Source organism: Desmodus rotundus, chromosome 9, assembly GCF_022682495.2.
Source record: "Desmodus rotundus isolate HL8 chromosome 9, HLdesRot8A.1, whole genome shotgun sequence".
Taxonomy (NCBI): Eukaryota; Metazoa; Chordata; class Mammalia; order Chiroptera; family Phyllostomidae; genus Desmodus; species Desmodus rotundus.
The window spans coordinates 47,111,597-47,126,541 of record NC_071395.1 but is presented as its reverse complement, the minus strand read 5'-3'; the positions used below and the strand labels follow the sequence as shown (position 1 = coordinate 47,126,541).

Below are 14,945 nucleotides of genomic sequence, written 5' to 3'. Positions count from 1 at the left end.
GGCTGGCGGAGAGGAAGGAAGGTTAGCAGAGCCCAGGGAGAGATGTGTGTGGACAGAGCCTTTAGTGAAAGGACACAGTCAACTGAAGTGACCCACAAGGAGGATTAATATCCCATTCTCTTCTGGCTTCTTCTGCCAGTACCTCCTATTGGCCAGACCCACCTGGAAGTCAGAGGACAAGGCTGCCATTGATACAGCTTGGAGAGGTCAACCTCTCAGGGCATAGAGTGGAGTGGTAAATGGGGAAGATGAAGCCAGTGACGGGGGGAGGTAGGGGGAGATTGGTGATGGAGACAGGAGCTTGGAAGCTGGGTGAGGCATGAGAAATGAGCATGCATTCTCTGTGAATTTAACTTTCTCATGGAAGAGACCTCCTCCCTATGGCCAAGGGAGGAGGGAATGAAAAACCCCGAGGGTGGAGAGGGCATGGAGAGGTACTCCCCTTCTCCAAAGCAAGAGGAATGGTGGAGAGGGCAGGTGCCACACCTGCAGGAAGAAAGATTAAGTTTCAAGAGCCAGGGAGGCAAAGAGAAAGTTAAGGGACATCAGAGCCTCATGGTTCAGAGATGGGCAGAAGATGAGGTCCTGAGTGAGGGCTTGGCCATGGACGGTTGAAGTGGTCTGAGCCCAGGGCCTGTGAGGCCAAGACATCCACTGGCTGTCCCACCCAGTGGAGGGAAACCACAGCCCCCAGAAGGGGTGGGGGAGTAGCCTCCCCTCGTTCCCTGTCCAGAGCTGCAGAGCCAGTAGGTGCTCCAACTGAAGTGAATTCCCTTCTCCCTATTCTTTCTTCCACATTCAGCTCTTGCATCCTCTCCCCCTCCAGGAAGCCCCCTCAGCCTCCAGCCCTTCCTCTGACCCAGTCTTCATCTAATGGGGGTTGGATGTGTCTGTGTCCAGACGGGGATATCTCAAGAGCTGGTGCTGGGCATATTCAGGTTCCAGCTCCTGGGTAATAGTTTGCTCCAAGATGTACGAGACAGTCATTTGTCAACTGACAATTTTTTCACCTGCTGTGTACTGGGCTTGATACTAGACATTGGAGATTCATCAATGAACAAGACAGATGCCCACAGAACTCAGAATCTCATGTGGGAGCCAGGCAGAGTCACATGGCCGGGTGGGAGCTGAGATGGAAGGGATCGTGGGAGCCAGAGGAGACCGTGTCTGGCTGCAAGAAGGCTCCTTGGGAGAAGAGGTGGTAGAACTTCCAGAGTGATCTTTTACAACCTCAGGTCAGCATCCCTTGGCTAAAACCCTAGTGGCTTCTACTGTGCTTGGGACAGAATCCCAGACCTTTCAGCCCCTTGGGTTCTTGGCCCCCGTCCTTGACCTCCCACCCCTTGCTCACTCTGCACCCAGCACCCTGGCCTCCTCACTGTTCCTCTCATCCACCCTGCCCTTCCTCCTTGGGCCTTTGAGAATGCTGTTCTCTCTGGCTGGACCACCTTTCCTCTGGCTGTTTGCCTCACTAGCTTTTCCCTCAGGTCTCAGATCTGAGGTCCCCTCATCAGCAAAATCAGACCACCCCCCTCCAACACTGAAATCTCTTTCTCTCATGTCACGCTTGATGGTTTTTATTTGTTTGCAGTCTTGTTTCTTGCCTGTCTCCCTTATCAAGGCAAAAACTCACTCTGTGTTGGTCCTCTCTACCTATACATATTAGGGCCTGACACCAAGTAAATAGGAATTCAGTAAATGTTTGTTGAATAACTGAGTGAAGAAGAGCTGGAGGGTGGAAGGAGCCCTCTGCGTATGAGAAGGGAGCTAGCAGCAATGGGCACAGCCTATGCAAAGACGGGGACAGCTGGGACAGGAAGTAAAGCTGGGAAGGTGGGAAGGTTGTCACTCTGGGCAGTGGGGAGCCATGAAGGGTTTGAGCATGAGAGGGCCCTAGGAAGGCAGCGGCCAGGAGACCTGGCTGGGTCTGCAGCCTACAGTCCCTGGTCTCCAGCCGCCCCCCTCTTGCCCAGGACCCACCCAGGAGCCCTCACCCCAACTGGTCCTGGTTGGGCTCTCACAGCTCACTGCCTGGGCAGCAAGACCTGCCCCCCAACTTCCATGCAGGAGGCAGGACTGTGGTCCCAGGCAGAGAAGCTAAGGACATGTTCTCAGGTTCCTGGTCAGCAGGCCTGGACCCAGCAGCTGTGTGTTGGCCTGGCCCCAGGTCACCAGTCCTTGGGGACTGACTCATTGAGGAGAAATGCAGTCCCCAGCCAGGGCAGCCAGCAGGGGCAGGGGGAGGGGTCAAGCCTCCCCTACCCCCAACACGTTGGGAACTGTGCAGCTGCCCCTGCAAGGCCGTGGGAATAGTCTCTTCAATGTCCTGTCCCCCAGGGATCAGGACACCTTGGGCTGGTCCTGTCACAGTGGCTGGAGGACAGCAGCAGGACCTTGGAACCAGGACTCCACCGTCTGCTTGCTGAGTGGGTCCGCTGGAAGTGGCGGGGGCTTCAGAAAGGGAATGACAGAGTAGGAGCTCTGTGCATGTGTCTTTCTTCCTTTTGTCCCCACTCCCCCATGCCATCCTCTGCTTATGTTTTCATCTTTACTGCCCCTCTCTGTCTCTGTCTGCCACAGACCAGGGGCTGCTGTATCTCTAGAGTAACAGACTCTGGACTTCCTGTCTAGCAAAACTTGTGTCTAATTCCTTGGTTGCTCCTTGGGATGGGTAGCTCAGCATCTCCTAGAGCATTCATTCCAACAGAAAATCCTTTCTCAGATAGGTCAGGAGTAGAGTTACCCCCACTGCTGAAGCCCCCACTGTCTTTGCCCTATGAACCCCCAGATTGTTTTCTGGATCCCAGACCCTCAGAATGGTACTGAAGAGGGTGGTCTGGGCCTTCTGTGGTGGCTCTTCTGGGCTAGGCATTCAACTCCTTCAGCCACTTTCTAAGTTTTCAACCCTCCCACGTCACCCCCTCTCTGCCCACCACATGCTGGATGCTGCCAGGGCCCCAGAGAGCTTCCAGTCTAGCGGGGAGACAGAGCAGGACACAGACACCCCCACCCCCTTGTGGGCAAGGCTGAGCTGGAGCCCAAGGCAGGCGGCAGAGGAACTTGGCCTGGGGGAAGTTGGGGGTGGAGGAGAAGAGGGCTTCCTAGAGCTGGAACCTTGAAGAATGAACAGGAGTTCACCAGGTACAGGAATGAGGGTGGGGAGGAAGTCATGCTAGAAAGAGGGACCAGAATGGGCAAAGGGGCAGCATGTGTGGGAAATAGTAGAGCGTACCTTATAACTAGAAGAAAATGCATTTTCGAAGAGAACACATTTCCTGTGAGTTCCTGCTTGGGAAGGAAGCGAAAGGATCCTCTGTCCAGCTGGATGCCCCAGGCAGAGGGCAAAGGCTGGGGGGACTGTGTGGCCTTCTGGGTGAAGATGAAGTTTGTCTCAGTCTGATGATGAGGGGTAGGAGTTGCCAGAGAGGGTCAGACCAAGGTCCACAGGGCTCGAGGGTTTAGGTTTTCTCCTGGGGTGACAGGCATGGGAAGGACTCAAGCTGCACCTCGCCTGGCCCAGGGGCCTGGTGACTCAGCACACTCTTTGTGAGGCGGACTGTGCCCCTTCTTATGCAACTTTTGTCTCTTTCTCTTCCCAATCCCCAATCTCACCCCCTCCCCCTCATGCCTTATGTGGCCTAGAGTCACTTAGACTTGGGTTCCAGTCTCAGCTCTTCCACTGGAAGTCTCCAGCAAGTCATCATAAGATGGGCATATACCTACCCCCCACCGAGTGGGTGGTAGCTCCCCTCCCAGATGGGGTCAGGAGGTCATCTCTGATTCCAGTCCTGGTCAGTCATTCAACTTTCACCCTTTGCTTTTCATGCTTCTCCTTTCTGTCCAATGGTACTTCTCTGCCTCCTTCACTTCTTCCTCTTCCTGTATTTAAAAATCATCCAAAGTATTAGTGGATGAATGAATAAGCAAATTGTGGTATAGCCATTCAGTGGAATATTAGCCATAAGAAGGACCGAAGCACTAACACATGCTACAGCGTGGATGAAACATCAAGCTGAGAGAAGCCAGGCGCAAAAGCCCACGTGGTGTATGATTCCACTGATACGAAATGTCCAGGACAGGCAAATCCACAGAGACAGGAAGGAGATTAGTGGCCCCCAGAGGCTGGGGGAGGGGTGTTGGGGAGCACCTGCCAATGAATAGATAGGAGGCCTCCTTTAGGGGTGATGAGAATGTCTTGGAACCAGGTAGAGGTGATGATTGCACTAAATGCCATTGAACTGTGCACTTTAATAAGGTAAGCGGTTAATTTTATGTTGTGCGAATTTTGCCTTAATTTTTTAAAAAAAGTCACCAGAGGAAATCTTCAACCAATGCCAAAAACAGTGAGTGAAAGTTTGATAGGCACCAGGATATTCACAAATAGTCTCAAAGTATCTCCCCACACAATATTGATATTTGTTTATAAGAGGGGAGAAGGGAAAGGGAATGGTAGTTTCACGATAGGGAAATGTGGCCAACTTCACTCAGTGGTCAAAGTTTGACATCGACAATGTGGCAACCGACGCCAGGGGCCTTCTGATAGGGTGCACCGGGGAGGACCCATCATTCTGCCAAAGACACACAACCTGGACCTGCCGGCTGAGCCTGGGAGACAAGTGGCCTGGACTCTCCAAAAACGTCAATGTTGTGAAAGTCACAGAAAGGCTGAGGAACTGATTCTGGTTAAAGGACAACAAGAAACATAATAAATGCAACACATCATCAGGCATTAGATCCTGGACCAGCAAAGAAACATGCTACAGAGGATACTATTGAGGCAAGAGAACACCGGATACGGACTGAGGGTGAGACTGGTGCGTTTACGTAAGAGGATGCCCTTGTTCTTGGGGAACACACAGTGATGTATTGGGGACAAAGGAACATAATGTCCGCAAATTGTTTTTTTTACATATATATGTGATTATAAAGCAAATGTGACAAAGTGTGGGTAAATATGGACCAAGGGCATATGGAAATTGCATTATTGTGCGCTTAAAAGTATTTTAAAATATTTCATTTATTTGTTTTTAGAGAGAGGGGAAGGGAGAGAGAAAGAGAGGGAGAGAAACACTGCCTAGTCAATGGGCCGGTAGCCTCTCACACGCCCCCCAACTGAGGGACCAGCCCTCAGCCCAAGCAAGTGCCCTGACCGGGAATTAAACCTGTGACCTTTCAGTTAGCCAGACAATGCCCAACCCAGTGAGCCAAACTGGTCAAATACTTTTTAAAGCATTTTTTAAGTTTAAAATTTTTGAACAACAATAAAATAATTTTTTTAAAAGTTTAAAATTTGCCCAAAGATCTCTGGGGTGCCCATGCAACACTCTCCAATTCTGACCCCTCTATTTGGCTCCAGTGTTCAGCTGCCTCCTGGGTGATCTGCAGGCTTCTGGGATTTGGCACCTCACCCCCAACCCGTTCCCTCTCTCTGCAGTCCCATCGCCAAGCCAGATACCAGGGAGCCACCTTGACCTCTTTCTCCCCTTCTCTTCATGGACAGCCCCACCACTGGCCTGCCCGTTCTCCCTCGTTACTCTGCCCCTCAACTGGGTGCAGGACTGTCCCTCTGCTAGGATGTCACCCCTCCAGTTCATCCACGCTGACCCCCATTGGACCCTCCTCTAGGAAGTCCCCTCTGGCGATGGAAGGTACACCCCAGCCCTGGAACAAAGGTCGACATAGAGCTGGAGCTTTATACCTATTTGTTGAATAAATGAATGAAGAAATAAAACACACCCCCTGCCCACCAGGCAGAACCCTCACCAACCCCTCTGTGAGCCCTCCCCAGACTCTGCCCCTTGCTCTGTCCCAGCACTGAGTCTGGAGTGCTGGGGGTGTCTGTGTCTGGCTCTTGCTTCCCCAGGGTGACAGCTCCTCCGAGGCTGGGCTTGGGGCCTTTCAGGGGCCTCCATTCTTGCCATGGGGGCATTTTGGAAAAGGCAGTTGATCAAATTAAGTGGCAACGCTGTGTGGGGTATGGGGTGGGGCTGGAGGGCTGGGGTGGACCTTTGGGGTTCCCACAGTGTTGTGAAGCAGAAGGGGAGTAAGGAGTGTGTATGTGTGTCTTTGCAGGTATGCATGAAGACTCCTAGCTTGCGTCTGAGGTGTGAAGGCTGCAGACGCAGCCCCAGGCTCAAGGCTTGGCTGGTCCTGAGTTTCAGGTTTTCCAGGACTTCAGATTTTAAGTCCCGGTGAAACCCTGTGCATGTGTCTGCATTTGTGCATGGTGGCTGTGTGTTCCCGAGCCTCTCAGGATGTTCCTGGTCTCAGTTTTGGGGTGTCTGGGGATCTGTGTGTGTCCTGGCCCTGTGTGTGTCTTCGGTTCTGGATGTGTCGGGACCAGGGGTAATCACCAAGCTGGATGCGTCTGCCACCGAGAGTTGGTTGGTCCCTTGTCTTCCCGCGTGGCGGGCCATCGTTTCTGAGGGTCTGAGGGTCTCAGGCTGTGTGGGTGGGTGGAGGGTGGGCAGGGACCCTGGTAGGCTGGGCGGGGGGGCGGGGAGCGCAGAGGCGGCCCCGGGGCGGGGCGAACCGCCAGGGCTGGGGGCGGGGCGGCCCGGCAGCCTCACTTCGGCGAAGTTGGCGGCGCGGAGGCTAGCCCGGGACGCGCCCGGAGCCCAGGGAAGGAGGGAGGAGGGAGGGTCGCGGCAGGCCGCCATGGGGCCAGGGACCCGGGGCCGCCGTCGCGGCTTGTTGTCGCCGCTGCTGCCGCTGCCGTCCGTGCGGGCGCCCCTCCTATTTCTGCTGCTAGCGGGACCTGGGGCTACAGGTGAGGGTCCGGGACCTGGAGGGTGGAACGGATGGGGGGCGGGTGTAAAGGAAGGGAGGAGAACGAAATGCAAGGGTCCCAGAGTCTGATGCTGGTGGGGGGCCGCGGGAGTCAAGGACCTGAGCAGGGCCAGGGGCGCAGGAGCTTGGGACTGCGTGCCAGTCCCCGGGGGCAGCGACTGTGGGGGGGGGGGAGCGGGACAGGGCCCTAGAGGCCCAAAACACAGGAGCCCAGGGGCGATCAGGGGATGAAGAGACCCAGGAGTCCGGGACTGGGACCTCGAGGTGCAGGGAACAGGGGCTCAAAATGGGGGGGATACCAAGAATCTGGGGCTCGCTCTCAACCCACGCCTTTTGGAGTCCTGGGAAGGTCACGATCGGAGCTCTAGTGCCCCCAGGGCGGGGACCCCCCCCCCCAACAAAAGCCCCACCCCCCTCCCACCCACAACCCGCAGGCTTGGCGGGGCTAGGGGGGCGGGGAGGGGGCGCGAAGTTCTGAGAGCTCTGAACTCGGAGAAAACTTCCCAGGCCGGAGCGCTGCAAGACCCGGAGTTAGTGCCGGAACCGGAGCTGTAGCGGCGCCCTGCGCCCCTTCCCTCGACCCCAGCCCCTCTCCCTCCTCTGGCCGCCAGGATTCGGCGGCTCCTGGACCTGGTCCCCGCCCTTGGAGGGGAGGGGGGGGTGCGAGCCCACGTGCTCCTCTCCGGCTTCTGCGCCGGGACCCCGCAGCCCGAGCCCCTCCCTAGTGGGCCGGGGCCCCCCGCCCTTCCCCCTCTACGCTTTCCCCTCCCTCGCTCGGGACAATGGCCGCGCCGTCTAGACACCCCCTCCCCCAGGCCGGCCTCGCGCTTTCTTTGCCAGACAAAGCGGGATGGGCGGTGGGGCCCGGGCGGGGCCTGTGGGGGCACATTCCCCCACCCCCCAGGGTGTCATAGCTATCGGAGGAGGGACACGGGCCCAGCAGCCCTGGCCCGGGGTCCCAGGGCACCAATGTGGGGCTGGGGTCTAGGAGGGGTGGAAGTGCAGGAAGGACTGGCCTCCCCAGCCCATCCCCCAGTTCCCCCAACCGCGCCCCCCCCCTGCCCGCTCCCGCCCCGCACCGGGCAGGACCAGGCAGGAGCAGCCACCCCCTCGCGGCCAGCGGGCACCCACATGGCCTGTCACACACTTGCAGGCACACACAGCCCTAGGTCACACATACGGAGATGGAGATGTGTAGATGTGCACAGAACAGAGTACACCCACAGACACCCTGTAGCTCAGACAAGACACACTGTGGCACACAGCTCACACATGGACATGCACATATAACCACACATGTTCACACAAAGTGTGCATCAGCCCAAGGCCTTGCACATGCTACTTTCACACAGACAGATCCAAGGGCATGCCCAACTCACACACATCCAACCCACACACAGACTCCTGTGCCCACACAGGCCTCACACACAGACACCCAGATACATGATTCACACACACGTTCACACTACAGATCCAGCCTGCACACACATGCCACATGCATCTGCATACCCACGTACATCACATAAACACACGTAGCTCACACATCCCGCAGCCTGGGTCACGTGGCTCCCAGTGTGAGTTCACAAACACCCACAGGCCCCTATCTGGGTGATAGTGTTCTGTCCCCGCTTGTCCCCTGAGGAAGGGGACATGTGCCATATTGGCCCATTCTTGTGTCCAGCTCAACTCCTTTTGTCTCTCGCTGTCTCTTCCTTTTTATCTGTCTCTGTACTTCTCTGTCTCCTCTCTGTGTCTGCCTGCTTCTACTTTTCTTTTTTATACCTGTCTCTGTTTCTCATCTCCCTGCATCTTTGCATCTCTCTGGGGCACACACATGCCCACAGTGGCCCCACACCTGCCGGCACACACACTTCTCCACTAGCTCACTCCAGGCCATGCCCCCAGACCTGTCTGGCAGGACAGTTATACTGTGTTACACCCCAAAGGGGCACAGCCCTCAGGGATAGGGACGCTGGACAGGGCAGTACATGTCTGGGGCCAGCTCCCCCTCCCTTCAACACACACCCTACGCCTGCAACACCCACTGCTGGCTGTGCCTGGGGTACATGCCCCGGCCTCTCTCCCCTGTGCCACCACACAGGGCTGCACAGCTGGAGCAGATGCGCAACATCCCTGGAAGGGAGAGCTATGGCCCCCAACTCCATGCCCCTGTCCCCTCCATTACCCCAGGATCTGGGCACACAGCCCCAGACCTCCCTTTAATACTCAGCACCCTCACTTCCTGCCTCTGCACCCCCATTCTGGCAGCTTCTGAGCCCCACATCTGGCTCAAGTCTGCACCTCCTTCTGCCCACCCCTGCCTTGTGGTTCCCAGGGCTAGAGCTGGCAGGGACAGCTGCAGCCCAACAGCTGGGGCCAGGGTGGAGAGCCGTGGGAACCGTAGATGGAGGGGCTCCCTGCACCCGCAGAGACACCCCCAGCTCCATGCAGCTGTTGCCTGGGAGAGGGAAGGAGGGTATCTGTCACTCTGAGCTGGGGTTCCTGGGCACCTGGCTGACCCACCCACCTCCGTTCACCCCCACACAGCCCCCCCTTGCCTGGATGGAAGCCCATGTTCCAATGGAGGTCGCTGCACCCAGCTGCCCTCCCGGGAGTTTGCCTGCCTGTGAGTGCCTGGCTCTGAGCCATTAGTGGGCCCTGTGTGGGGAGGCGGTCTGTCTTACCCCCTGCCTCTGTGTGTACCATGGATGACTCGACTTCCTCTGTGTGTGGCTTCGGCATCTTCTTGATTCCCCTGGAATCAGCAGCGTTAAGAGCAGGAGCTCTGAGAGGCTGCCTGGCCTGGGTTCAGATCCACATCATGTTGCAGACTGACTGGCACTTCAGCTCTTTAAGCCTCAGCGTCCTAGTCTGGAAAGTGTAGGATCCCCAACTTCACAGAACTCTCTGCTGCCTGAGGTCAGGGTAAAGCCCCTGATGGAGGTAGTTATAATTTAATCGAGGAATCTTCAGGGGCCAATAGCAGTGGCTTGGCAGTTGTGAGAACACCGTCTGTGCTCTCTCCTGTCTCAAGATTTTTAGGTGGGGACACAGGAGGCCTGTAATGTAGCCTTGCTCTGCCACTTTATTGCTTTGTGACCTTGGGTTAGTCATTTCCTCTCTCTGAGCCTTACTGTGTCTGTAAAATAGGGGGGCTTTCCCTGGCTTGTGACCAGGAAGGAGTCCAACAACCTGGGATAGACAGAGGGCTGGGGGGAGCAGGGCAAAGGCTGGGAGAGAGCTGAGCAGAGGCAGACAGAGTTCAGTTTAAATTATGGGCTCTGGTTACCTTGCACAAGTGCTTTGAGCTCTCTGAGCCTCAGTTTTTCATCTGCCAAATGGGGCGATAATAGTTCTTTATGAGGTTGATGGTACAGATTTAAAAAAATCCTTCATATGATGAACTCAGCAAGTGCTCAAAAAAATGGGATTATTTTTATTATTTAACACCTTGATAAACAGGTGCTTGCGGCGTGTCAACTTTTTTGAAAAAATAAAGTAGTAAACTTTTATTACAAATTTACAATGAGGGTCTTAAAAATCTCAACTTGACCAGATATGAAACAATTTAAAAACTTTTATTGCTGTATTGAGAAAAACCAGGCTTCCCCCCCCTTTAAAAAATACCTTAGTCAATAAACCACCCAAGGCCTCTTCCCACACGATGCCAGACCATTAGCTGTGTGTGTGTGTGTGTGTGTGTGTGTTTTAAACATGTTTGTCATTACCAAAAACAGACATCGTTGGGTAGAAAGTGCATATCTAGTTATCCGGTCATTGGGCAAAAAGCAAGGGCTTAAGTCTTCAGCTCCAGTCTTTTGTTCATTTCTTATTGCTGGAGTTTTATATTGACTTCCTCTTGGTGGATGACTAAACCAGATGGTGGTAGAGATGGGAAGCGGCACTTACTCGGCATTTACTCAGCACCGCCCTGCTCAGCCTCTGGAGCGAGGGATTCTCACGGATTCCCAGCCGGTAGATCCGCTGCTTTTGTCTCTGTGCCATCTTGTGGTTTAGGGTGTTCTGGGGGCTGCACTGGTATTAAAGTTGCAGCGGTACCGACGTCGATGTGGCTGCTGACCTTGGGGCTCATCTCCTGGGTTCTCCTTACCTCCTTCATTGCCATCTTCTTTTTGGTGAGGAGGGCCAAATAGGATTATTGTTATTATAAATAATAACATTAGGGACTCAGGAAGTAGGTGCCATAAGGGGGAACCTCTCAGGATTATGGGGAAGTGCTTGGTTCCTTTTATACTAATTGTCATTAGTAATAGCATTTCACTAAGTAGCATTAATTAATTGATCTGTTCCTGTATTCATTTCTTCAACAACGTGTGACTTTAGATCCAGGAGAGCCCCTTTGAAGTTATACACGCACTTTGAGTGGAGACCCGCTTGGGCTCACCTGGGTGGGATGCTTAGCCTGGCTGAAGGGTCTCCTCGGGTTGGGAGTCTGCAATGGTGGAAGTGGGGAAAAGTGCGACCTGTCCAGGAGCTACTCACCTGGGAGGCGGGGCCGCTGGGCCGGGCGCCTGCGCAATAGAGCTCCGCGCCTGGAATGCTGCCGACAGGTGAATGCGCCCGCGGCTGCCCCGCCCCATGACAGGTGAATCACCGGCGCGCTTGGCCTCCTGGAGCCTGGATCACTCGGAGTGGATCAGGCTCAGTCTCCAGAGCTGGGCCGTGGGAACCACTCCCCACCTACCCCCCCCCCCCGCCCCAATCTCCTTCAAGGTCCCAAATACTCCTGTCCTTTCAGGGACGCCCCAATTTGTCACCTCCCTCATGGATCCCCAAGTTTTCTCCCCAAAGTAGGCCTTCTAGCCCTTGACTCTGTCTCCCAGCCCTTGCCTCCCCGCCCCCCCCCCCCCCGCAAGTCAGCTTTTCTTTCCGTCAATCTCCCCCGAAACCCAGGCCGTGGGGCGGGGCGCGGGCGGAGGCTGGAACCGGCCCGACCGGTCGGCAGGGGCGCGGGCACAGAGCGTGGGAACCTGCCGGGGGCGCCGGGATCCAGCCGCGCGGCCGCTCCCCGTCTTGCGTTGGGTTCGGGGCTACCCATGCAGCGCGCCCTCTCCTGGCTCGCAGTAGTTGTGGCCGTCAATGCCCCCAGGGCCTTTGGGGAGGGCTGAAAGCTGGGTCACCCCTTCGGTATACCATCTGCGCCCCTGCCCCGACCTGTTTCGGTGGGGGCCAGGGGTGGGGGGATCCTTTGCGTGACGCTACGGACTGAGTCATCTGCTTGAGTTTAGCCCTAGCGACTGGGACGAGCCACAGGGAGGAACTAGCGGGAGGGGTGGGCAGTGTCAGGGGTGGGGTCTGGACCCCCTTGCCTCTCCAGGCGCCTCCCTCTGACCTCGCAGATTTCCAGTCTGAAGACCACCCCCTCCCAGTTCTCCTATTTCCTTCACACTCCTTCCAGCTTGTTTTGGTGGGCGTGGGGAGGGGGCTGCCGGCTGAAGGATCCCCGCCCCCTGGAAAGAGGACATCAGTATTAGTGTCTACTTCCCCCCTACAGTGGCTAGAAGGGGTATGTGTTCCCAGAAAAGGAGTAGAGGATTTGTGGGGTCCTTCTGTCTGTGCAGGTGAAAGTTGCCCCTACCTGTGACCCAGCCTGTGGGTTGGTGCCTTAGTATTTGCCAGGCCAGTATGTGGAGCTGGTATGTCCCTCTGTGTGTATGTGTATGTATGTTTCTGGGTCTGTGTGTGTGCCTGGGTGGTTGTCTTCTGGAGTCTGAGACTTTGCACTTGCTGTTCGCTCTACCTGGAGCATCCTTCCCCACACAGCCCTATGGCCTCCTCCCATCCTTCGGTCTGTGAAAATATATTTTCTGCCCCTCCCCCATCACTCTATCCCTCTTATTGTGTCTTAGTTTCCATTTCCAGTGGCTGCTGTAACAAATTACCCAAAACTGGGCTGTTCGAAACAACAGAAATTTACTCTCACAGTTCTTGGGTCCTGAAGTCTGAGATCAAGGTGTTGGCAGCCACGCGCTCTCCATTGGCTTTAGGGGAGAGTCCTTCCTTCCCTCTTCCACCTTCTCATAGCTCCAGGCTCTCCTTGGCTTGTGGGTGCAGCACTGCAATCTCTGCCTCTGCTTGGCCTTCTCTTTCTCCCAAATGCCCCTCTGTCTTTCTCTCAAAGGATGTTATCATTGGATTTAGGGCCCACCTGGGAAATCCAGGTTGATTTCATCTTGTTATCTGTCACTTAGTTACATCTGAAAGACTCTTCCAAATAAGGTCACAGTCACAGGTTCTGGGACGTGGACATTTCCTTCCTAGGGCCACCACTCTGTACCCTTCATGGCTGGCATCCCTCACCACCCCCTGCCAGCACGCGGTATGCTAATTTGTGATTTGCTTGTGTTCTCGCTGCCCAATCTGGCTGTGAGCATCAAGAGGGCGGGACTGCGTTTATTGTGTTTGCTGCTGTATCCCTATTGCTAAGAACAGAGTAGGTGCTTTGTGAACATTTGTTGCCTGAATGAATGAGTGTGTGTGTGTTCATTGATCATGTGTTTGCCCATGTGTCTGTTGCCTGTCTTGTGGGTATCTCTGTGTGTCTCCTCCCACTGAGCTGTCTCTGCCCACAGGTGCCCACCAGGCTGGGTGGGTGAGCGGTGCCAGCTGGAAGATCCCTGCCATTCTGGCCCCTGTGCTGGCCGCAGTGTCTGCCAGAGCTCGGTGGTAGCAGGCACTGCCCAGTTCTACTGCCGCTGTCCCCGTGGGTTCCGAGGTAAGGGAGGGTCTGGAGGGGACCCTGAGGTAGGTAAAGGCCTGCGCCACCTAACTCACTCTCTCCTGGTCCCTCCAGGCCCTGACTGCTCCTTGCCAGACCCCTGCCTCAGCAGCCCCTGTGCCCATGGGGGCCGCTGTTCAGTGGGGCCCGATGGCCGCTACATCTGCTCCTGCCCACCTGGCTACCAGGGCCGCAACTGTCGAAGTGACGTGGATGAGTGCCGGGCGGGTGGGTCCTGCCATCACGGTGGCACCTGCCTCAACACGCCTGGCTCCTTCCGCTGCCAGTGCCCCGCTGGCTACACAGGCCCACTATGCGAGAACCCTGCAGCGCCCTGTGCTCCCTCACCCTGCCGTAACGGGGGCACCTGTAGACAGAACGGTGACCTCACCTATGATTGTGCCTGCCTTCCTGGTGAGGAAGCTGTTCTGGGGAGGCGGCAGGGTTGGGGAAACAGCAGGCCAGCCTGGCAGTGACAACACTTGCCTCTTCCTCCTGTGCTAGGGTTTGAGGGCCAGAACTGTGAAGTGAATGTGGACGACTGTCCAGGGAACCGATGTCTTAATGGGGGGACGTGTGTGGATGGCGTCAACACCTACAACTGCCAGTGCCCTCCGGAGTGGACAGGTGGGCCCTGGGGCTGCAGGGAGCTGGGTGGCAGACTGTGGGTGGCGATGTGCTGTCCAGGTGGCTGGACGGGTGCATCTGTGTGTCACAGGCCAATTCTGCACGGAGGATGTGGACGAGTGTCAGCTGCAGCCCAACGCCTGCCATAATGGGGGCACCTGCTTTAACACACTGGGTGGCCACAGCTGTGTGTGCGTCAACGGCTGGACTGGCGAGAGCTGCAGTCAGAATATTGATGACTGTGCCACGGCCGTGTGCTTCCATGGGGCCACCTGCCATGATCGTGTAGCCTCCTTCTACTGTGCCTGCCCCATGGGCAAGACTGGTGAGTGGCTGTTTACCCTGTAGGCAGCAAGGGAGCCATTGATGGTTCTTGAGTGGGGGCAAGGGTGACGTCTGACTGGAGTGTTAGAACGATTATGCTGGAGGCCAGATCTGGGGTGAAGAGGAAGCCAGGAGGGGCCTGGGAGGGGGGTGGCATACATCCAGGACAGAAGTCATGGGAATGGAGAGTTATACTGTGAACAAGACAGAGGGGAACTTTGGAAGTGGCAAATGTCACAGAGAAGGTGTTTGAAAGGGGAACTTGAAAATGGAGGGAAGGGCATGTCAGCCAGAGGATGCTGCAGAAGCAAAGGCTTGAGGCAGGACCCTTTTACAATCAGAAAAAGTCAACAGATTTAAAAACAACATGTGAATGTTTCCACCTCATTTTCAAATGATTCAGATACAAAGACAGATGAACCTTACAGCAGCTAAAAATAGGTGGTGGGTATATAAATCAACTCTA

General features: G+C 55.7%; 1 protein-coding gene across 2 annotated transcripts in view; it reads left to right on the top strand.

The window, feature by feature from the left end:
- The first annotated feature begins 6,570 nt into the window (after positions 1–6,570).
- NOTCH3 (notch receptor 3) overlaps positions 6,571–14,945 on the top strand; it is a 31,271-nt gene continuing 22,896 nt past the window's right edge. For both annotated transcript variants that reach the window (XM_053911304.1, XM_024560699.3), the window contains exons 1-6: positions 6,571–6,769; positions 9,337–9,415; positions 13,383–13,525; positions 13,604–13,942; positions 14,033–14,155; positions 14,247–14,480. In XM_053911304.1, the coding sequence (XP_053767279.1) occupies positions 6,658–6,769; positions 9,337–9,415; positions 13,383–13,525; positions 13,604–13,942; positions 14,033–14,155; positions 14,247–14,480 (1,030 nt within the window). In that variant the 5' untranslated portion in view covers positions 6,571–6,657. The remainder of the gene's footprint in view (positions 6,770–9,336; positions 9,416–13,382; positions 13,526–13,603; positions 13,943–14,032; positions 14,156–14,246; positions 14,481–14,945) is intronic.